The sequence below is a fragment of the Leptodactylus fuscus genome, chromosome 4 (assembly GCF_031893055.1).
Source record: "Leptodactylus fuscus isolate aLepFus1 chromosome 4, aLepFus1.hap2, whole genome shotgun sequence".
Classification (NCBI taxonomy): Eukaryota; Metazoa; Chordata; class Amphibia; order Anura; family Leptodactylidae; genus Leptodactylus; species Leptodactylus fuscus.
This window is the reverse complement of record NC_134268.1, coordinates 186,729,392-186,753,949: the sequence shown is the minus strand read 5'-3', so window position 1 is coordinate 186,753,949 and position 24,558 is coordinate 186,729,392. Positions and strand designations below refer to the sequence as shown.

General features: G+C 43.5%; 1 protein-coding gene across 1 annotated transcript in view; it reads left to right on the top strand.

Moving 5' to 3' along the window:
- Positions 1-24,558, top strand: part of ACVR2B (activin A receptor type 2B) — a 132,187-nt gene that overhangs the window by 86,408 nt on the left and 21,221 nt on the right. Inside the window, exons 2-5 of the mRNA XM_075271538.1 lie at positions 5,460-5,667; positions 12,792-12,889; positions 17,996-18,150; positions 20,551-20,694. Of these exons, the coding sequence (XP_075127639.1) occupies positions 5,460-5,667; positions 12,792-12,889; positions 17,996-18,150; positions 20,551-20,694 (605 nt within the window). The remainder of the gene's footprint in view (positions 1-5,459; positions 5,668-12,791; positions 12,890-17,995; positions 18,151-20,550; positions 20,695-24,558) is intronic.

Sequence of the window (24,558 nt, the reverse complement as noted above, 5' to 3'; positions counted from 1 at the left end):
AAAATACCCCGTGTGAACTCGACCTTACTTTATCAATCAAGGCACAATTTGAGGGTGATACAGTCCTCTTAACCATGCTTATTGGGGAAAACGATATGGGAAATTTGATATTTTGCCCATAAGAAGCTTAGTTGGGGTTACACAGCCCAGTAAGAAGCCCTCTTTTATTTTTTTTTAATTTGGGCACCCTGTATACGAATATATGTCTATCTATTTGCACCCATCCTTGGAATTGGTAATCAAAACCATACAAGGTTGTATCCGACTACCTTCGCCTTTACAGATCAGCTGTTTGAAAGGGCTACAATACGTGGGAACATAGTTCGGTATTGTATTGGCCATGAATGGCGCTGGAGCTCTCCCAATTAATGGGGTTGAGTGGACCGAAGACCATTACACCATGTGCAGCAATATGCGATTTACTAGTTAAACCGTTAAAAGATCTCTGAATAAATTTTGATGCCATTATTTCCTGAAAGTTTCAAAAAATGGTAAAACTTTCTGATTTTACAGCTGTATCCGTGACCTTTTATGCATTGTCCGTCAGAAATAATAAGCTGTCATAGTAAGATTGACCATATTAGTTTCAGTGTTGGTATCTGTGTGATTTCAAAGGGCATGCTTAGTTTCCAGATACAAAATCTAAGAAATTTTTGAGTTTAAAGAGAACTTGTCAGGTGATTTATGTTGCCTTCTATAATAGAGGGAGAGAAGCTGAGCTTAGTGATTTATATATGGGTTTATTTAATTTGGAGCTGTAAAAAAAAGAAGTTAATCCTTACAGGTGCCCGGCGTACCCTGCCCACAAACAGTGATGCACAGCCGTCTCTGTATACACACATTCACAATCCGCGTGCGGACGGACTAAACAGGACTCTTACTGTTTATCCTAGGAGTCCCATCAGGGTTTACTTACCTGCTTCAAATCACATAAACATATACAGTCTTGAGTCTGGCTTCTCTTCTTCTATTATATCCCCTTTTTAGGGCAGCATACATCATCTAACAGGGCTCCATTTTGCTTACTCTTTTTATATAAATTACCGCAATATGTTATCCAGTTCTTTTGATTATGATAACTCATTTTTTAAGAGAAACCAGAAAGGTTAGTCTGGCATCTAAAACTCCTATCAGTCTGCTGATAAAGCTGGTGAAGGAGTCCAGCCTTTGTTCTGGCCCAAAGGTTCTGGGTGGTGACCCGTCTCTTGGGGGTCCAAGTGCCAGATTAGGGCATATTGAAAGGATTTCCTCTAGTACATAACCCCCTTTAAAGGGATTCTATTGTTGGATACCCTTTTTTTTTTACTCCCTAACACGTAGGAATAGCCTTAAGAGAGGCTATTCTTCTTACCTTTAGATGTCTTCTCCGCGCCGCCGTGTGGTAGAAAACCAGGGTTTTCCTCGCTATGCAAATGAGTTCTCTCGCAGCACTGGGGGCGTCCCCAATGGTGCAAGAGAACTCTCCAGCGCCACCTCCATCTTCTTCTGGAACACCCTCTCCCTGAGTCTTCTTCTGTCCTGGGTTTCAATCTTCTAGGCCTTGGGCAGAGCAGACTGCGCATGGCCGGACCACAAGAAAAAAATGGCTGCTTACACTGCGAAACCGCAGCTTTTTTTTTTTTTGTTGTTGTTGCAGATTTTGCTGCAGTTTTTTGAGAAAAAGCCAGGAGTGGATTAGGCAGAAGGTAGAAGTATAAGAGCTTCCTATATATTCCCCATTCCTTTAATAGCCATTCCTGGCTTTGATTCAAAAAACCCGCAACAAAATATGCAACAAAAAAAGCTGCGTTTCTGCAATGTGGGGCTTCATCCTAATTCTCACTTTTATCTAATCCAAAGCACATTTCCTTTGCTATCTGCAAATGGTTTCTGCCAATTCATCTTTTTCTTTATTATTCTTGCTAAGGGCTCGTTCACATCTGCGCCCGGTCTCCGTTCTGCAAGTTTCCGTTTCCTGCACAAAACAGAGCAGTAGATGGAAACCTGCAGGACTCTTTCAAACCCATTCATTTGAATGGGTTTGAAAGATGTCTGGCGGTAAGCGTTTTATGCTGTCTGCTGTGAAACCGGGTTTTTAAACCGGACACAGTCGGACATGCAGTACTCTGTGTCCGATTAAAAAAAACAAAACGGTTTTGTGGCGGAGAGCATAAAACGCTCATCAGCGCTCACGGCCGGACCCGGTCTGACTGGAAACTTGAAAGTCCGGGCGCTAGTGTGAACCTAGTGTAAGGCCCGGTTCACATCTGCATTCGGGTTTCCGTTCAGAGAGTCCGCTTGGAGACCCTTGGAACGGAAACCTATACGCATTAAAAAAAAAAAAAAAAAAGTTACCTTAGGAAACCCGCGGACCCCATAGACTGTAATGAGGTTTGTGTGGTTTCCACACGAAACATGCGGAGAGAAAAGTGCTGCTTGCGTCGTCGCTGTCCTCAGTTGATCTCACAATCTGAATTCCCTATCAGTATGTCTTTGGAGTGTGGGGGAAAGCCACACAAATACAGAGCAAACCTACAAACTCATTGCAGCTAAGATTCGATCCCAGGACCCGGCCTTGTCAGGCTATTATACTAAAGGCTGAGCGACCATGCTCTTTTTATAGAGTTTTTATAGAGCTGTGTGTTCTTGGTTTTTTGTGCTTTGTAGATATTCCGTTTCAGTATACACTTATCGCTCACAATGCCACTTTTGTTTGTGAATTGATTGTAGAATATGATAACTTCTCTATATCTGTACCATATCATTCCTTTTGATAAAGGTTACTCTTCTTAAAGGGTACAATGACTCTTCCGTACTGTTGAGTTGTTTTTTCTTTGTGTCGACGTACAAAGTTATTTTTATTCTACTCGACCTTAAAGGATATGACCCATTTTTTTTTTCATTCTACTCTTAAAAACCAGACATACTTTAAAAACACAACGGCGGAGGATTAAAATTGCTTTTCCTTTTGTATGATGTGTGCGTTATACAATTTCTTATTTTCCGTCTTACTAGACGCACCATGTGAGCACTCTCGATGAGACTAGGATGCATTTAGCCTGTCAGTGTGTGTTTGGCCATGAAACTGTGCATCTCTATGATGCCATAAAACTTATGTTTCACTTCAAATCCAGGACACGAGGAGTAATGGGCCAGCTTAGCGCTGTGTGAGGTCTAAGCAATGAACTATACGCATTTATGTTCATTTTCACCGAGAGGTTCCTTTTTATAGATTGCATAAATTATACACAGTTGGTTTCCAGTTGTACAGAATTCATCTCTAGTATTAGTAATACAACATTTTAAAATTTTAAGAGACCAGGAAAAAAAGAGAACCTGCTGAAATAAATGCAGGTTTATGTTCCGTAGCTTGAGGTTTTCAATACGGTAGAAACCCTTTAAGGGGGAGCTATACTCTATTGTGTTGTGACCCATGTGCTATTAGGTCGTTTTACTTGTAGGCCTCAGACCCTGCTGTTCTAATCTATATCAGGAGAGATGGAGTAGTACTTTTAGTAGTAACCAATAAAAAAATCACTAGAACATACAGTACAGACCAAAAGTTTGGACACACCTTCTCATTCAAAGAGTTTCTGTTTTCAAGACTGAAAATTGTAGATTCACACTGAAGGCATCAGAACTATGAATCGACACATGTGGAATTATATACTTAACAAAAAGTGTGAAACAACAGAAAATCTGTCTTATATTCTAGGTTCTTCAAAGTAGCCACCTTTTGCTTTGATTCCTGCTTTGCACACTCTTGGCATTCTCTTGATGAGCTTCAAGAGGTAGTCACCTGAAATGGTTTTCACTTCACAGGTGTGCCCTGTCAGGATTAATAAGTGGGATTTCTGGCCTTATAAATGGGGTTGGGACCATCAGTTGTGTTGTGCAGAAGTCAGGTGGATACACAGCTGATAGTCCTACTGAATAGACTGTTAGAATTTGTATTATGGTAATTCTAAAAGTAGCACTGTTGGTTGGCTTGTAAGACCGTGCCTCACTGCCTGACTATAACTTGTAGCCTGCAATATGAAACCGGTTGCACAGTTGCATCGCATAGATTTCTACGGGTATCTAACGTAGTCATACACATTATATAGAGGGCTGATGGTTGTATAATTGTGGAATAACACAGTTATACCCATCTGGCCAATCCAATTGTGCAAGCTCGTCATGCGTTTTAAGTTACATTAGGTGAAAGCCGAGTGATCCACCTTGGAAAAGTCTTTCAAAGAAAAACCATGGACAGTAGAGATTTTGTCCCATCAGATAAAATTGTAAACACATCATTCTGTCCAGTCTATGATGTGTCGAAAACTGTTTATTATAAAATGTTACCCTACCAAGGTTCATTATGGCTGAACTAGTTCATTTCGATCAACTTTAGGCCTCGTTCACGTGGGGCACAGGATGGTGTATTTTTGTCCTGATTTTGACGTGGGAAGCAGTGTCAGAATAGGACCAAAATGTGCCAGCCACAGCTTCCGACAGTCGTTGGCTTCCTGCTCTGGAGTAGGCCCAAATGTATGGGCCTAGTCCGGAGGGTTCTGCCGCGAGGCGGACGCCCTGGCTGGATCAACCGCGGAATCCACCTGAAGAAGGGGCAGCTCGCGTCTGTTTTCCACTAGCAGGAACAAACCGCTAGCGGAAAGACGAACGCTAGTGATCTGCATAGACCTCTATTGTGAGGGCGTGGATCCAGCGCCAAAATCCACCCCCTCTTGCCCCATGCGAACAGGGCCTTAGTCACCCTACGTGAAGACAAATCGGGTGGCCACATTGTTGAAGTAGACTTCGGTTTCCTTTTAGCCTTTCTCACACTTACCCCGCTACCAAACTTCCAAACACCCCCTTACTCAACTCATTTCTTCTTATTGAGAATCATGAAGGGCAATTTTTTTTCGATGACCACAACCTGAGACAGCTGAAACCTTCTATAAACTGGAATCTGTGAATCACAATATTAAGACACAACCGAGAAGAGATTTCCAGCTAACCGGATATTCTGGTTTTACGCTGCTATCTATGCAACAATGGTTTTTATCACTTTTTTTCTTCTTTTGTAGTAGAATATTTTTCACTTTTGAAGCAATGCCTCGCACAGAGAGGTCAGGTCCGTGAGTTTCCATTTTTAACTTGTACAATTTTTTTTCGACTTTCCAAGAAATATTCCGTCTCCAGATAATATCTACAACAGTAGATCTGAATAATATGCTATTAGTATTACTGTTTTAAGTGGTTTACGGTGTTTCCATAGGCTAATGGAACAGAAGTGCTCTTGTCGTGAGTCAAGTTGTTAGGTTATTAGTTTGGTACAAGTTTTCTCCGTTGCCGCGGGGCCTCTTTCTGCAATGCAAATATTTAGAAGGAACGGTTTACAGACTGTGTAAAAGATAAAGTAATGGAGAATTCACCTGCAAGTAAATTGCGCCCGGGATCAGGGTTTATAATTCCATGCCACTCTTATCTTTCAGGATCTGGGCACAATGAGGAGGACCCTCGGGAATGCATTTATTACAATGTCAACTGGGAGATTGAAAAAACCAACCAGAGCGGAGTGGAGAGGTGTGATGGCGAGAAGGATAAGCGGCTTCACTGCTATGCATCTTGGAGGAATAATTCTGGTTTCATTGAACTTGTGAAGAAAGGATGTTGGTTAGACGACTTCAACTGCTATGACAGGTAAGTTGCTGAACATTGCGGCTTTGTTGGTAATCTGGGACCATCAGACTCCAATAACTTTTTATTGTAACCTAATGCCAGCCAATTCATTTCCTTCACATTGTCCACCATGGAGTACGGGGAAGAACATTGGGAGCCTATCCAGTTATTGAGAATGTTGTGATTTGGTAATGCATACCTCCATTGTATCCGGGGTCAGTGGTTTTCAACCCACGATATTATGGTTATCCGAATGCAGCCCTTAAAGAGGACCTTGTATCAGATTGGGCACAGGCAGTTTTATATACTGCTGGAAAGCCAACAGTGCGCTTTCCCGATCTGTGCCCTGAGTAAAGCGCTATCGGTCCCAGTACCGTAGCGCTTTACAGTCAGAAGGGCGTTTCTTACAGTCAATCAGGAATGTCCTTCTCCACAGCAGCGCCTATCGCGCTGCACAGTGTGAGCGGGGAGGAATGCCCCCTCCTTCTGCTCACAGTGCTCGTCCATAGACGAGTATTATCAGGAGGGAGAGGGCGTTCCTCCCCGCTCACACTGTGCAGCACGATAGGCGCTGCTGGGAAGAAGGACGTTCCTGACTGACTGTCAGAAATGCCCTTCTGACTGTAAAGCGCTACGGTACCGGGACCGATAGCACTTTACCTGGGGCACAAATTGGGAGAGCACACTGTCGGCTTTCCAGCAGTATATAGAACTGCCTGTGCCCAATCTGATGAAAGGTCCTCTTTAATATTATCAAATAGGGTTGTGAAGTCCTAGTTGGGCCCAATTTTGGGTATAGTTGGAGTCATAGAAGTTATCAACTTTGACTCCTGCTGCAAAGTAAAATGATATATATATATATATATATATATATATATATATATATATATATATATATATATATATATATATATATATATAATTTTATAGCTCAAATTCAGCACCAAATGCCACCATGTAAACAAACTCTTAGAGGACCATCACTGTCAGCGATTTAGGAGTCAAACTCAGTCATGCTGTGGAGAAACAGAGTCTGAGTCAGTGGTTAGGCTAGCCAATTCCACTGCCATTTCACATTTTCACAATGTATATACTAGTTGGGAATTGGGGTCAGAGGTTTGGCCTACCCACTCATAAGTGTTAGGTGCACATACTTTAACTCATTTCCACATATGTTTCTCTGAGGGCCTCAGAACAGGTCCATAGAGGGCCCCTGGCTGCCCTAGGCCACCTGTTGGACGTCCTATATAACAAAGGGGTCTCCACCTAGGATACCCCGGACTCTGAATGGCAACACAGCAGTGGTAGATGTGAAGGAAAGGGAAGTAAAACTAAAGTGAAAAATGATATAAAACTGCTTGTGGGTTCTCGTCTATTGTACCTGCTCGCTCCATAACATGATTATGTAGAATTAGTCGACTGAATGCTAATTATATTTCATCACCTCCTACACATCAGGAAGTTACTAAGATGACGTGACAGCTGTTTCCATCCTAAAACAAGAATGCTGACTGATCAGTTACTAGGCTTACATTGTATGAAATTTCTTCTGTTATCTGACATTTACTAGATGTGCAGGTATTACACAAAAATAGACCTATACTCCGAATGTCAGATAGCAGGATGATGGGGGATTTGGGGGGCACATAGTGATCGTTTTATTTTAATATGCTAAGCAAAACCGAGTGACTCACAGCAAGATGAATACATTGTGAATTAAATTGCACAAAAGAAAAAACTGGCCCGGGCCACACGGTGGCTCAGTGGTTAGCACTGCAGCCTTGCAGCGCTGGAGTCCTGGTGTTCAAATCCCGCCAAGGGCAAAAAACAAAAACATATGCAAGGAGTTTGTTCTCCCTGTATTTGCTTGGATTTCCATCCCATATTTCAAAGACATATTGATAGGGAAAAATGTACATTGTGAAATGTATGTGGGGCTCTCAATCTACATTTTAAAAAAGAAAAAACCGGCCCATACGCTGCGCACTGCATACTTGTGTTTGAGGTCCAGAACAAAGGATACACAGATCACTAAAATTTTGGTTAGATAGAGGTACCTACGGACCTGTTGCCTAATGGTATCTGTTGTCTTAAAACTGAAATTGGCTGATGTAAAAGGCTGCTGATTTCAGGAGCTAATGTGAATGTAGTCTTAAGTGTCTTTGACTGTCTGACAATGGGTAATATTAGTGAAGGCGGCGTTTTACAGTGAGGACAGAGCTGATACTGCAACAGTTCACTCTGGAATTGTTCTTAGACCTTGTGCACAAGACCCTGTGTCCCCATGTGCCTATGCTAGCCATGTTTTTCACAGCTAGCACACTCACCCATTCATTTCTATGTTATTTTCATGGTCCCATGTATGAGGCCGTGAGCCATGTGCAAAACTAAGAACAGGTCCTATTCCCCAGCTTTAATGATATTGATGAACCTATCCATAGGATAAGTCACCAGTATGAGACTGTTGGGACTATACATTGTACGGAGCCAAAAACAGACTTCAGTTCACTGTGTTGTGTCCGAGCTCCGCTCCCATTCAAGCCGGCCATAAACCTGCCGGTAATATTTATCTACAGCTTATTTTATAGCATCTGATGTTCATTAGATAAATGTCGGCCAAACCCACTGATTTTGCCCCTTGTAAGTGTAAGGAGCTCTTCTCCAATGGCAGATATCAGGGGAAAGTAGGACGGGGTATGTTGGTTTTCAGCCCGCCTCATCCTGCAGCCATGAGATGTGTATGGCGGCTGTTTTTTCACCTCTCCCATTTCCGAATTCTGCACTGTAGAAAAAAAACAGCACCTAAATAAAGGGTGCAACCAGCCATAGCCTGAGATGGTGTTTATTCAACAGCTATTCCTCTCGATCACCCTATACACATGCACACCCTGCTGAGCATGCATGTATTCTCAATGAGGAGTGCAGAATACTTTACTGCCAATGGAACTAATGACACAGCCATGTTGGAAACTCATCCTATCCGATCCTTCTTCTCCATCTATTGCAGGGAAGTAAAACTTTCTGAATGTGCGGCTGTGATTTCTATTGGACTGAGCCCAACCTATTGATTAAACAGAACAGCAAATCTTCATCCTATAAAATCCAAACACTCAGCATCAGAAACTCAAGACTGCATATATTTTCCTTTTTTTTTTTAGCATTTTTTCCCCTTGGCTTCTTACTCCCTATATTATGCGCAGCACATGTATAACAGTGCCTAATGTAGATCTAGCTTCCAGCCTGCGATAAAAGTCATAATGTTCTAATAAATTCCTCCATAGCTGAATATCCTTCAGCGGCCGGGTCCCTTTAAAGCCTCCTGAACTGCATTTTGAAGTGTGAATCCCTTTATTTCACAGCAGATTATCATGTATTTCATGAGATTTGAAGCTGTGTTCTGCCCCGTGAGACTTGCCTGTTCCATGTAATAATTATTTTTTCTCCTCTCCTTACATGCGATGCTGAAAACCACATGACTCGATCAATAAACCTCTCTGGAAGCCTGGTACCCATGTTTCTGACAGCTGCTCTCTAGAGTATACCATAAACATGACATATTCTTGTCGAGTGAGGATTTTTTACTAAAACGACATTGTCACTGCGAGCGCTCCTGGACACATTCATACAGTTTATTAGACGCATCCTTAATTTATACAAGCGTGCTCCGACTGTCCTGAGCCAACTACATATATAGGAATGAATCCTATGTTGTAATAGGGCTCAGACAGGTTTGATGGAAGTAAAGAAATCACAAGTAACATATGCCGGGACGTCTTCCAGCTTTGCCTCCTTATGCAGTTTGGTTGGGCATTTAGTAAAGCATAGCTAGATAGACTGGCAATGAAAGAGGACTTTCACCACCTTCACCAACTCCAGTTTAAAAGATGCCGCTCCGCTGATCCCAGGGCTGTTGGAATTTTTTCTCTAGCCCCCACCATTCCTGAGCAATTAATGTAGTTCTTTTTAGTGCCTGATATGCTAACTAGACTCCCTAATATCAAGTGGGTGGTGTCAGGGAGGAGCAGGAAAGGGTGTGATTCTGCACTGTTTGTCGCCAATGCGGATTTTGCAGCGATTTTCCTGTGTCATTGAAACAGTTTGGCAGATCTGGTATCCGTACCGTAATGGCTAACTTAATGTCATAACCATCATGTCTCTCCCTTTAACTTGTAGTTGGCTATCGAGGTGGGAAAGATGAATCGGAGATGTCATATTAGGGTGGAAATTAAAGGGATTCTATCGTTAAAATCACACGTTTCACACATCGTTAAAATCACATTTTATTTTTTTTTTCTCAATCACACGTAGGAATAGCTTTAAAAAAGGTTATTCTCCTACCTTTAGATGTTTTCTCCGCACCGCTGTTCGGTAGAAATTCCAGTTTTTGTCTATATGCAAATGAGTTCTCTCGCAGCACTGGGGGTGTCCCCAATTCTGCGAGAGAAATCTCCAGCGACTCCTCCATCTTCTTGGAGAAATCTCCCGCGGCGCCTGTGTGTCTTCTTCTTCTAGAGCTTGGGTTTCAATCTTCTAGGCCTCGGGCAGAGCAGACTGCTCATGCCCGCGGCTACAAGAAAAATGGCCGCTTACACAGTAAGCTGTGTAAGCGACCATTTTCTTGTGGACACTTACACAGTAACGGCTCGTTCACATCTGCTCCCGGTCTCCGCCTGTGGGGTTTCCGTCTTCTGCATGCAGAAGACCAAAACCCGACAGACCGTGTCTGGCCGTGAGTGTTTTGGGCTCTTCGCAGCGAAATCGTGTTTTGTTTTTTTTTAAACTGGACACAAAGTCCTGCTTTTCCGACTTTGTGTCTGGTTAAAAAAAAACCGGTTTTGCTGCGGAGAGCACAAAACGCTCACGGCCGGACGCTTTTCAAACCCATTCAAATGATGGGTTTGAAAAATGACTGCAGGTTTCCGTCTCCTGTACAGTTTTGGGCAGGAAACGGAAACCTGCAAAATGGAGGCCGGGACGCAGGTGTGTACCCAGCATAAGCTGTGTAAGTGGCCATTTTCTTGTGGCCCGGGCATGCGCAGTCTGCTCTGCCCTAGGAAATTGAAACCCAGCTCCGGAAGAAGAGACGTAGAGAGGCCGTTCCTGAAGAAGATGGAGTCGGCGCTGGAGAGTTCTCTCGCAGCATTGGGGACGCCCCCAGTGCTGCTAGATAACTCATATGCATACAGACGAAAAACGGGATTTATACCGAATGGCGGCCTGGAGAAGACATCTACAGGTAGGAGAAGAATAGCCTTTCTTAAGGCTACTCCTACATGTGATCGAGAAAAAATGTGATTTTAATGATAGGATCCCTTTAAAGGATTTAAGACGCATTTAGAATAATAGTATATTTTATGTGGCAGAGGGGCCTTTGGAACCCCCTCCAGAACCCGATAGCAACTAACACCACTCCACCTCTGCAGGTCTCATACATGGTAGATTTGTAGTCAAAACTGGCAGATCCAGACACCTTTGATGTAACTGGCAGGGCAGACTGTATAGTGTAGTAGACCCAGTGAATATATACGGAGGGTGCGATGCTCTAATAACCCCCATTGCCGAGCACACGTTTACATGGAGATCAGAGCTCTGTCGGGCTGCTTTGTTATGTACTCCGTGGTTTTTCTAAATGACTGATGCCTGGAATTTGCATTTGCACAATGTATAACCACATATATAAATGCTGTGATCATGTAGACAGGGGATTTATGTCTGGAATCCCCCGAGATACAGGTAGCTGGCATGTGCTGCCAATGAGATAAGCGATGGCTTGACTGAAGTTTTGTCTCACGCAGTAAATATCTCCCATCAGCCAGATGAAACAGGATAAACACCAGATATACTTCAAATGATCATCCTGTATAGAGGCGAGAAACCACATCAGTAGTTGTGTAGACGCAGATACTTTGGAACAGATTGTTTACTTGGATGATGTACCTGGATATATACGGCGTATATATATTTATATCTGCAGACATCTGACACAAAAGTCCTGCACTGGTCCAATGCTCAGCGGAACATGAATATACAGGAGCACATGTGTAGCTATTGGTGATAGATAGATAGATAGATAGATAGATAGATAGATAGATAGATAGATAGGAGATAGAGATAGATATAGATTCCTCAGAATCAGATGTATAGAGAAATTCAAAATCTAGCACGAGTCCCACTAACAGCTCTAATAGATGTGCTATGCTCTTATTTAAAGGGTTATTCCAGGCCCCAGTCTTGTATGGAATATCCATTTCTGTCATTGAGAGGCCCTCCATTGACTTCTATTCAATAAAATCAAATGTGTCATATTGAAAATACAGTGCAGTCTGCAGGCACAATGTTATAAAAGAGGAGCTGAGCAGGTTGATGGGGGGGGGGGGGTTAACTGTCCAGATGCAATAGTGGGAGTGGGCTTCCTACCCATCAGGCGCCCCACAACATGGGGGGGTACCGATGGGTTGCTTTTTCAACCTAGCCGGCCTTACCAGAGGCTCGGCCTAATAGCCAAACTGTCAGATACAATACACTGCAGTACACTAGTATTACAGTGTATAATGTACATGATCAGGGAATATGCCTGTATAGGTGTCTTCCTGGGACATGGGGGAAGGGGGGGGGGTACAACTTGCCCAGAAAACCAAAAAAGTAATCGATTTTGAAATGTAAAAAATCTCACTTACATGTGGAATTTGCATATGTGGCATATCCTATGGATCTATGAGATGAGAGTACACCTTTCAGTACAGATCTAGTCCATGTCCTTATGGGGTTTAATCATTACCAGCCGAGATGTTTATGGCCTGTCCATCTGCACCTATATGGAGAACGGACCGCACCCTGGCACGTGCAGGGGGGAGTGGCTGCTCATGTCTACGGCCTTCCACATTCACCACATACCAGAATTACAGAAACAGCGGGTCACATGGTGTCACAGCCTCCATTTTTTTCTGTACCTGGATGCCTCACCAGTTGGGATGAGGGCTAGCCGGCCACCATTGTCCATATCGGTGCAGGTCTCGCAGGTCGTCCTGTGGTCTTCTATATGTTATTTGCAGGCTATACTAACCATGTAGAGCTTTTGTTACCTCTGAGGATTATATACCTGTTTGATAACAAATTTCTGATCTGTTTCTTTGTTTTCCTTCCAGACCTCAGTGTATAGCGAAGGAGGAGAACCCGCAAGTATTTTTCTGCTGTTGTGATGGCAACTATTGTAATGAGAAATTTATTCATTTGCCTGATGTGGGTAAGTTTTAGCTTGGAAAATGGGGGGAAATAAAAGTAAAGTAACCTGGTTTTAGCGGTCTGTTACAATAGCCTATAATAACCATGGTGGACATCTAGGCACCTACAGCAGAGCAGAACAGGGCTCTCATCTTCTTGTCATGTCTCTGTGATGTGTTATAAGTTATCTAGAACCAAAGATGGAAAATGGTGATGAAAGTTTGAGAGTTACAATTTTTGTTATAGTGTATTAAAGCTATTTTTGGTTACCCTATGGTTAGTAGGCCATCAATATCGGATGGTGAGGTCCAATGTCTGAGTAGCTGTGTGACGGGTCGGCGTCACTAGGTCTAGTACTACAACTTCTTCATTGTTGACATCAGTCCTTCTACTTGTAGGCCATCTATCTATTATCTACCATATTGCCGCTTCATTCCATCAAAGTGAATGGGACCAATGTACCCAGACCATATATACAATAAAGATTCTGCGGCCTCTTCTCAGAGTTGAACCTACTGCACATGGGGGGGATATGGTCCAGAAAATCCAGTATATCGGATGGATTTCACAGCCCAAACCCATTCTGGAGACCAGGACTCCAAACATCTTAGAGATCTATGATGCTAGGTGTGCCTGCATGTCTGCTGTTCATGCTATATATTGTTTGGGACTCCTAGTATGATCACTATGATACTTGGCGTTTGTGTTTCTGATCTGGATTAGGGCCATTAAGTATGACCAATATACAGACCTGATCTTGCTGTGTGCAGGAGACCTTAGACACCCTGATCGTAAGAATCAACCATGAATATTCTGTTCCTAGAAATGCCCTTTAAAATATTAGAAGTAGTTTTGGGAAAAATTGTTGGTTTTTCACTTTTTTCTTCAGGCTCCCGATACTGCAAAAATGACAAAGCAGTTATAAATAAATATATATATATATATATATATATATATATATATATATATATATATATATATATATATATATATATACACGACCACCCCGGGAGAACCGTGCAGGAGGCTGGACTGTCACAGTGACCTTATAGGCACCAGAACTCCCAGGAGAGGTGCACAGGGAAATAGGCAGAGTCAGTTAGTTGTGACGCCAGTTGGAGTATTGAGACACCCGCTGGTCCCTGGGCTGAGATGGTGATGTGGGTGCCAGTGCTCTACTGCAACAAAGAGCTTTAGTCCAGGGCTTAGCTGTAAGGAAGGCAATGTCCAGGCCAGGATCAGTAGAAGTGCTCACTGCTTTATTGTAACAGGCATCTGCTGGTTCACTTGTCCTGTAGCAGTGAGCTGTGGCACAGTGGCTTGTAGCTGGATGACACCTTCCCATGTATTAGCAGAGAGTCTGAGATGTCTGCAGATCCAGCTTCTGGCTTACTGCAGGGGCTCAGTTACCTTGTAGAGGTCGGTGCAGGCTGCCGGGGTTATAGCTCTGCTCAGCCTGATGTAATCCTGTCCTCTTACTGATAGTGATGGGGGCGCTGTCACACAGCTTCTCTGTCCTGCTACTGCTGTGACAATCCTCACAGCACAGTGTCTGACACACAAGATGGCCGCTGCCACACTTCTCCTTCCCTGGCTCTTACAGAATACTACTTCCTCTCCCTGCTATGACTATTTCCTGTTCCAGCTACAGATCCACTCACTATAGTATGTGTTGCTCTGGAGACCACAGCTCACTAGGACAAGTGAAACCAGAGAACAACAGCTTAACAACATTACACAAATGAACACAAAATGAACATGACAACATATACAAACTATCATAACATGTAAGGCACTTATATGGCCAAATAACCATTAGTAACTCCTGTGAGGGGGTTACATATATAATTTTTTTTTTTTTTTTTACAACATGCAAAATACACAATGATTATATTGATGTATCCACTGTGTATTTTGCATTTTTATTTATTTTCTTTCATTTTCTGTGGCCCTGCCATAATGGAGCTGACGGAATAGAAGTTTATATAAATAATCGCAGGCAGCAAACTGGAAAAGCAGGCTGGCAAGTAGTGGCCCCCAGGTGACAGGCTGCTGTGCCTGAATATGCAGAGAGCGCAGCACATTGTACACACATATGTAATTCACTCCCTATAACAAAAACTGTACTTTCTTTCATGGCTTTTGGTTTAAGTTTTTTCCTTTGTACGGGATCTGTTGGAGTGAACAGATGGCACCTTGTCACCAAAGAAAAGCCATTCAATCAATAACTTTTCCATCCAGAATCCCCGAGCTTTTCATTCTACGTGGTGCTGGGAATAACTGCACATCAGCACTTCTCAGGCTGGGGCCATTCTCAAAGTGACCTCCAGCAAACAAAGGAAAGTGTCTGGTATTCACACAAGTAATGTGTCATATCGGGCAACCTTTCGCTGCGTCCATAAGGAGAGGGTTAGCAGATTTGCAAGACTATTGAAAGTAAAATGCGAGCACCTGGTTGCTTTTTTTTTTTCGTATCCGCTCTTTTCTATCCATCCATAGTGAAGTACTCAGGTGTGGCCAGTCTTAGGGCGTTGTGGAAATTTTCCCAACGTTGTCCTATTGTTTGCCTTTATTTTCCCACACGTATTTGCCTTATAAGTCTTGAAAGAGGTTTTCAAGGACATGGAGTGTTTTAATATAACCTGGGAATCTGCATGAATAAAAGACCGTAGAGCAAAGAAATCTTATTTTCGAGGTCTTGTCACCACTCCTGTTTTATTAAATACCTACAATATATTCTTTGCAATATAACAATTCTGAGGCGTCATTTCTTATAATTCTGTTTTGTACCGTTCCTCTGTTACTCCTCCTGGAAATGTAGGAATAAATTGATAACTGATTGTTACCAGTTGGGCGTGTGTCCCTACATACTGTGACATCGTCCAATCAGTGATGGCAATGTCACTGTGCATGGACACGCCCCATTGACGGGCAGAATGAGAACACCCAGATGTCAGTTTATTTTTAATATTCAGGAGGAATAACAGAGGAACAGTGCAATACACAATTGGAAGAGATGGTTCCATAAATTGTAGTTTTTACTTCTATAGGTACTGTATGGAAGGAGAAGTGACAGGGCCTCTTCAATTTCTTCTTCTGTCCTCCAGCCACCATTATACCAGGGCCTGGAGTTATAGCGAGGCATTTGTGTCCTAGTGATGGCACGCCACATAAAGTTTGGTTGAGGATTGAATTGTGATATGATTTTCCCACTAAGATTTAAAAAATGGCTACTAAATTGGGTACTAAGCTTGCCCTTTGTGATCAGGAGTCAGATGGCAAATTCTGCAGAGGCATACAGCGCTATAGGAATAGGTGATGCTCCTATACCTAGGTGGATTTGCCAATTCAGGATCCCGGAACAGGTGGAGCGATTGTTGTTCACGCTTCTTAGGCCTGGTTCACATCTGCGTTTGGGCCATTCCATTTGACTATCCGTATGACATATGCAGAGAGAAAATTCCTGCAAGGAGCACTTCTCTCTGTATTTTTTGTGCAAAAACCACACGGCCCCCATTGTAGTCTACAGAGTCCATGGGTTTAATTAGGAAACCGCTTTTTTTATGCGGATAGGTTTCCGTTTGGGGGTTCCCTGAAAGGAAACCCGAACGGAGATGTGAACCAGACTACAGATGAGCGAACACTGTTCGGATCAGCCGATCCGAACAGCACGCTCCCATAGAAATGAATGGAAGCACCTGGCATGCAGACGCCGGCCGCTTAACCCCCCCGCGTGCTGGCCGCTTCCATTCATTTCTATGGGAGCGTGCTGTTCGGAACGGCTGTTCCGAACAGTGTTCGCTCATCTCTAAACCAGACCTTAGAAAAAGCAGCAAACATAACACACACAAAAAGAAGTGGATGCAATAGAATATTTAATAAGAATCTGTGACCAGAACCCAACAGGTTACCCCAGCCTTTCCGATAGGTAGGGTCACCTGATCAAACGGTGATCTCCTCTTGTGAATCGGTATCTTCATTTCTGAGATATCATAATCATTGTCAATATGCAAATTAGCTCTTTGGAGCCACAAGGGGCGCTGTCACTTACCTCTTTAGAGCAACGAGGGCGTTGCACCAAAGAGCTCATTTGCATAATAACAAAAACTGCGGCAACAGAGACACCAGTTGACTGGGAACATACAGTTTGATTCAGGAGACCCTAACCTATCTTTCTGGGTCCTGGTGGCCGACCCCCTTTACGCCTGTGGATTCTTCACTCTAATAGTTATTTCTAATTTTTTTTTTTTTCCACGTTAAAACAGTTAAGCCCTTTAACCAGGAATGCATAAAATGTCTGCCATGTATAATGTATGTCTCTTCACCCAGAAAGGGATAAATCTAACCGTTCTGGACAGCTGCTATTCTGTCCAGTCTGAATTCTAAACTATGTTATAGAGAATTTATAGGTGCGTGGTGGTGGTGGTATTATCCTCAAACATTCATGTCCGCTTTGTCAGTGCTTTTCACATGCAGAACCCGCAAAGCTCTCACTCGCTCTGTAAATCCCGTTCTCTTGGTTCACTTAGAATTCAACAAATGGCCCATCCTTTCCCTCCCCCTGGATAACAGCAGTTTTGTGGCATCGTGGTAAGGGTGAGATCGGGGTTGTCGAGTGATTTACTTTCCAGACTCTTCATAGCGTAGAACTTGCATTGCATTGTTTTGGTCCTTTGTATGTTTTAAAGGTCCCTTGTGCTGGGCTGATGCCAGAGACACAATGCAGACTGAAATAAATCAGGGAAGCAGAAAGCCCTATTTAAGACCCAGCGCACGCATTCCCTGGGGAAGCTCGCCCGTCCAGTGCCATAGATCATTCCAAAAACACTGGTCATGCCAGGCCCGATAAACCGGGTACTCTTCAACGTAGAATAGAATAAGTCGTACAAGGCGCTGGTGTTAAATTTTGTTTGCCCACATTTACCACTGTGCAGCTGCTACTGACAGATGGTAAAGCAATGTCAGCAAGGTCTGCACGGGAGATGTATTGTATGTAAATTGTGAACCTGGCTGGGCACCTGTTATCTGCTATATGTTACATACGGTATAATACGCGGCCGCATATTGTTCGGAGCGTCCTTTGTAGAATTGTCCCTCGTTTGATTCCATTTCTGTCTCTTCTTTGCAGAAACGTTTGACTCGAAGCCTCCGCAGCCGAGTTCAGTGCTGAACATACTGGTGTATTCCCTGCTTCCTATTGTTGTTCTGTCTATGGCCATACTCTTGGCTTTCTGGATGTATCGCCATCGCAAACCTCCCTATGGTCATGTTGATATTAATGAGGTAAGTCTGACCCTCTCAAAGCTCCAACTCTCTGACCGGGAAACCCTGCGAGTGTCGCCGGCAGCGAGGTCTGAACTCGTCTCTTTTGACAGTAGGAAGCGATTGAAGCCCCGGTATTCGCATCTCTTGAGGATAATCCAAAGGGGAATAATATATCCACATCTAGTGACACATTTGACATAAAGCGGTTTATCTCACAGTTTCAGCCCTTTGCCATGGGGGTGAGGTCCAGATTAATAAAAGTTCATCAAGTAAATATCAATGACCTATGAATGTCCTTTACAGACTTAGATTTATGCACTGTATTTTTGTAATACTAGAAGAGTGACCTGGTCATGGAAGACGCCACGGGAATTGTTCATTGACATATTCACACTTCTTCATTGGCATATTCATACATTTGTGTGGGCCGTAAAGGGAGAGATTGAAATAAACTAAAACTAGGGGAAAAAAGAGGCTCATCCATCCTGCCAAGTCTCTGCCTTCCTACTGCAGCTCTAAACGCATAGGGCATCAATGAGTTTTATCTACTCATCTTGATACCCCTTTTTATGAAAGGAGTTGTCCCATTAGACCTTATTAGGTCATATGGATGTCGTATAGGGCGGTCCATTGCTTGCGAACCATAGATCACAGAGCTTTGCAAGCAGCAGTTCTGGTGGATTTGACCCAGTTACACACAGGGGTAAGTATGGCGTGCTGGGGATTTATAAAGCAGACCTGGAGTATTCAGTACTTCCGGCTTAAATATGAGAAGTATTTTTCTATAGTAGTTGAATTACTAGGCTTATTAAACATGCCAGGGCCATGAATTTTTACCCACTACACTTTCACTACATACGATAAGGCTTCACGCACACAACTATGTGCAATGTAACTAGCACACTGACCCATTAATTTTTAGGTTACGGTATAGGACAGTAGATCTATAGGGAGGCAGGGACTCCTAGCATTATAGATCACTTAAATTTAAAGAGGACCTTTCATCAGATTGGGCGTAGGCAGTTCTATATACTGCTGGAAAGCTGACAGTGCGCTGAATTCAGCGCACTGTCGGCTTTCCCGATCTGTGCCCCGGGTAAAGAGCTATCGGTCCTGGTACCGTAGCGCTTTACAGTCAGAAGGGCGTTTCTGACAATCAGTCAAGTACGTCCTTCTGCCCAGCAGCGCCTATCGCGCTGTACAGTGTGAGCGGGGAGGAACGCCCCCTCCCTCTGCTCACAGTGCTCGTCCATAGACAAGTATTATCAGGAGGGGAGGGGGCGTTCCTCCCGGCTCACACTGTACAGTGCGATAGGCGCTGCTGGGAAGAAGGGCATCCCTGGCTAACTGTCAGAAATGCCCTTCTGACTGTAAAGCGCTATGGTACCGGGACCGATAGCGCTTTACCCGGGGCACAGATCGGGAAAACCTGAATTCAGCGCACTGTCAGCTTTCCAGCAGTATATAGAACTGCCTGTGCCCCGGACCATGAAAGGTCCTCTTTAAGCCGTCTCCAGACTGGGCCGATGTGAAGTCTGGATTTTCTAGTCCGTTTGTGCAATGGGTAAAGATTAACTCAGAACAATATAGAGCGGCGTCCAACATTTATTGTAACATGTAAATTTTAGTTTATTGTTCCCTTAAACCCCCATGTAATAACGCTATTGATTTCCATTCAGCTAGATATATGCTAATACATTACGTATCCCATAGCGTGATCTTTTTTTTTTTTTTTGCAACGGCCAGACCTTAACCACAAGCAACTCTGGATCAATATAGGATTTTTATTTTCTTGTGCATGTGCCATCTCCTGACATTAAACCTAATTTAAGAGCGCATTTTCTGCAAGTGCTACATGACTGTTTTTGAGTAAATGGATCCCAATTACTATGCCTTTAATTCCAAAGTGCTAATTGACTATAAACCGTTCCATGCTTTATATCTGGAGCTTTATGGCCTTGCTGCGGCAGAAGGCTGTGCAGAGAAGCACTTCATCATACAGGCATCACCGTATCTGACGTGAGTTGCAGAGGCCTTAGCCGCCTTGTACGCCTGCCAAAATAATGAAGCATGCATGCACGGTCTTCTACTGTACATGCACCGTGCTATTCTGTTTATTAGTTTCCATAGAAACACGGCTCAAAAAATATTTCATTCAGAAGGCTCTCATCCCAATAAGTCACATTCCCCAGCAGACATTAGTCACAGAAACCTAGGCAAAAAAATAGTTTTGCATGCACTTGGCCTAATGAATAGCGCGGCATGGGAGCGGATCACCGAGATGAACATAAAGGTTATCGTAGCCCATTTATGTAGCCATAGCTAATTGGTCATTTATTCTCTTCCAAGAAGCCGAGGTTATTTGGAACCGTGTCAGCGTCATAAAAAGATCAATCCTGTGTTTATTCATCTACCTAGGATCCCGGCCCACCTCCACCGTCTCCTTTAGTTGGACTCAGGCCCCTGCAGTTACTGGAAATCAAGGCGAGGGGCCGATTCGGCTGTGTTTGGAAGGCACGAATGATGAGTGAATATGTAGCCGTGAAAATATTTCCTGTTCAGGTAAGTTCCAGGTTGGTTTAAAACAGTAAGGCTTCTGCTTCACATACAATTTGTCACATGATCTGTTTTCAGCTCAGTCCCTTTCAAGTGAATGGAACTCAGCCCCTAGGCCGGGGACAGCACTGTGTTTTGTATTCTGTGATGTGGTTGTAGATCACACCCAAACTCTGCTGATCTGTTGGGATCACGAGTGTTGGCCCTCCACCAATTACATATTAATAATAATAAATTTTTATTTATATAGCGCCGACATATTCCGCATATTGATGAATCAGACTAAGGATAGGTCATCATTATTATTGGAAAAGCATTGTATGGCTATGTTCACACGGCAGAATTTGGGGCTGATTTTAAGGGTGATACCACCTCAACCAGCATCATATTCTGCCCTCCATTGTTTTCCATAGAAGGTAGAGATTGAAGCAGAATGCTTAAAAAATAAGCGTCCTGCTCCATCTTGCCGTGGATTCCACAGCTGATCAGCTTCATAAGGCGCAGCACGAGGCAATTGGCTGATCAGCCCCATTCATCTGAAGGCCACGTCTGAAAGATTCAGCTTTGCTTCTGCTTTCCAGTCCAGGGAGCTGGAGGGCTGGAACATGAAAAGGAACCTTAAGTGGATGTCTGCCTGATTTCCTCTTCATTTTCCAAAGTGTGAACAGCCCCCAAGTGTGAATACGTCAGGATCACTTATGGTGAACATACCGTAAACATGGCGTAAACTCAAAGGTTTCAGTCAGTGGGGCACATCAGGTTTAAGCACTCTTTCCGACTCAGGGTCACGAGAATAGAACCATGACCTGGCACCCGAGTCTCTGTAGTCAGTGTGTATTACCCATGCTATGGGGGCTTGTTCTGGCGCCAACTATGTACAACATTGTTCTGTCTGCAGAAAGCTTGCTACCTTTTTACGAAAGTGCCTAGAATGTGGGGCCAACAGGGTGACTTAGTGGTTAGCATTACAGCCTTGCAGTGCTAGGGTCCTGGGTTCGGATCCCGCCAGGAACTACATCTGCAAGGAGTTTATATGTTCTCCCCGTGTTTGCGTGGATTTCCTCCCATTCTACAAAGACTTACTGATTAAGAAAAAAAAAAAGTACATTGTGATTCCTATATGGGGATCATTAATCTACATTTTTTTTTTAAAAAAAAGTGCCTACAATGGGGCAGAGACCAACAAACATACCGCAACTCGCACAAGTCAGAAGGGGAAATGTCTCTCATTAGGGAGAGGCTGGTACAGGAACTTATTAGACCCTGCATGCTGAGAATTCTGGGTAAGGAATACAAATAAGACCTTTGCTTCTAGTGCCACCTATTGGAAGGTAGCTCTGTATAAATTTAATACTAGGTTTTCGAAGAAACCTAAGGGCATAATCTGGGAATAATAACCAAGCTAGCTTCCAGTAGGTGGTGCTAGGAGCAAATTCTTTTTTTCCACCAATGAGGTCTTATTTATATTCACAACTCATGCAAGAAAATTGGATTGAGTTATATCTGAAATCTATATCACTTCCTGACTTTCGTAGAGTTCAGTTCTGGGAACTCTGGTGTGGTTGAGCGACCCGACCGGGACCCTATTAAGACTGGTGGACAGAACTTCTGTCCAGGGAATGCATGAGAGGGTGAGGTGCTGGGGGATATCTGAAGCAGGCCACTCTGCACACAAAAGCAATCCCTGCCCAACGCAAGGATCCCCAGACCCTCCCCCATTCCCATGCCTTCAGTAGAGACCGAGCAGGATTTGTAATGGTGATAAAGTGCCCCCACCATAAACCTACAATGATTTACTGCCGATCTTTAGTTTTACATAAACAATACAAAGAACACAATGTCTTCATACTGAGCGGATCTTGCTTTTAGGTGAAATTTCCCTTAAAGGGAACACATGTAATGCTAGCGTGCAGTGTTTTAGAGTGGGGTCGAGCTTCATGGTAATAATATGTTCAGTGATTTACAGTTCCTGCCAGCTGTTTATGGAGGTAAATTGCACATACGTTTCTTCTCAGTCACACCAGGGAGAGCCAGGAGAGCTGCTTTATGTCAGCTCTAACATAGTTCAGGACCCTTTCCATGATTTGTTTTCATCAGACTCCCGGTCCCAGCTCTCTCCTGTTCCCTTTGTTTCTCTTTAGACAAATATACACAACTGCACTTTAGCAGAATCCTTGGCTCTGCTCACGCATGGCGCTGGAGTTAGTGCATCAGGTCATGAACAATGAAGCACTCTCTTAGAATAGCTGCACTCTCTTAATGAAACCGTATCAATGTGTTCAATGAACCCAAGTCTTAATGTTTCAGCCACACATTACAATCAATAGGGAGGTAAAATGCAACTACATGTACAAGCAAATGCAAAAAAAAAAAAAACCTTTTAGGGAATTCTAAATTAACGGAGGGGGGGAAGGGAGGGGTGACCACCTTTTCTGTTCTGTAATTGAGTTTGAACATCCTTAACCATGTGTCGTCTTCGTAAGGGTATGTTCACTCTACCGTTATTTAATGCCCATTCCTGTCGTCCGTCAGTGTAAGGGTGCATTCACACTACTGATACGCTGTCTGATTCTGAACGTTAAAACACGTTCAGAATCAGCGCGTATAAAGCAGTTCCCATTCATTTCAAAGGGAGCCGACATATGAGCGCTCCCCATTGAAATGAATGGGATCTGCTTTATACACGCTGATTCTGAACGTGTTTTAACTTTAACTGCTTTTTTCACTACGAGCGCTCCCATTGAAGTGAATGGGATGTGCTCGCTTATACGGCTCGGAATGAGCAGAGCTAGCCATACACGCGAGCACTTCCCATTCACTTCAACGGGAGCGCTCGTAGTGAAAAAAGCAGCCCATTCATTTCAATGGGGAGCGCTCATATGCAGGCTCCCATAGAAATGAATGGAACTGCTTTATACGCCGCTTATTCTGAACGTGTTTTAACGTTCAGAATCAGGCAGCGTATCAGTAGTGTGAATGCACCCTAAGAGTAACCGATATTAACCCATTTACTGCCTTTTTTTTTTTCCCCCAATAATATGGGAACTACGCCACAAAAATGACCTCGTGTGCAATGTACGCACATGATCAGTTCAGGTTTCCTATCGCGGGCGACATCCTGCTGGAGCACCTGAATGTCCTATTTCTATTCCTCAATGACAGATGGCGTTTGTAGGCCGGTTAAAGTACCCGATCCCCAATTGGAGATCATGGCAGTTAAAGGGTTAAATGCCCCTCTGTCACGTGTCCATCTGCATTCATTCCAGTGTGAAAAGGATGGAAGTTTTCTTCCATCGTGTTTTTCACTTGTCTGACAGTAAAAGTTGTACATGCAGGACTTTTTCTTCTGTTACAATCAGAAGCGTCCATCATGTTTTTTCACATTAGTATTAGAGATGAGCGAGTACTATTTGAAACTCCCATTTTGAATAGCACGCACCCATAGGAGTGAATGGAAGCAGCCGAAACGCAGGGGGTTAAGCGGCCGGTCAACTACGTAGTCTGCGCGCCGGCCGCTTCCATTCATTCCTATGGGTGCATGCTATTTGAAACGGCCGTTTCGAATACTACTCGCTCATCTCTACTTTGTATCAGTGGAAATGGAGACAGACTGAGGGGGCTCAATCACTATGCAATACTCTGCCACAGTTAATGTCCGTTGCTGTCCTCCTATGACGGAGCCTATAAATTAGGACAACAAACAATAACAAAGCCCAATTTAGTTTTGCGTACACCTTTCAAGTGAAAGGAAGCAGCTAGACTATTATGAGCCCTAGTGAGCGATTTACATTGCAACAAAATGTAAGGTGCACGTGCTTGTTTCAATAAATTTTCTAAAAACTTTGATAAGTCTGTTCAGTGCCCTCTGTC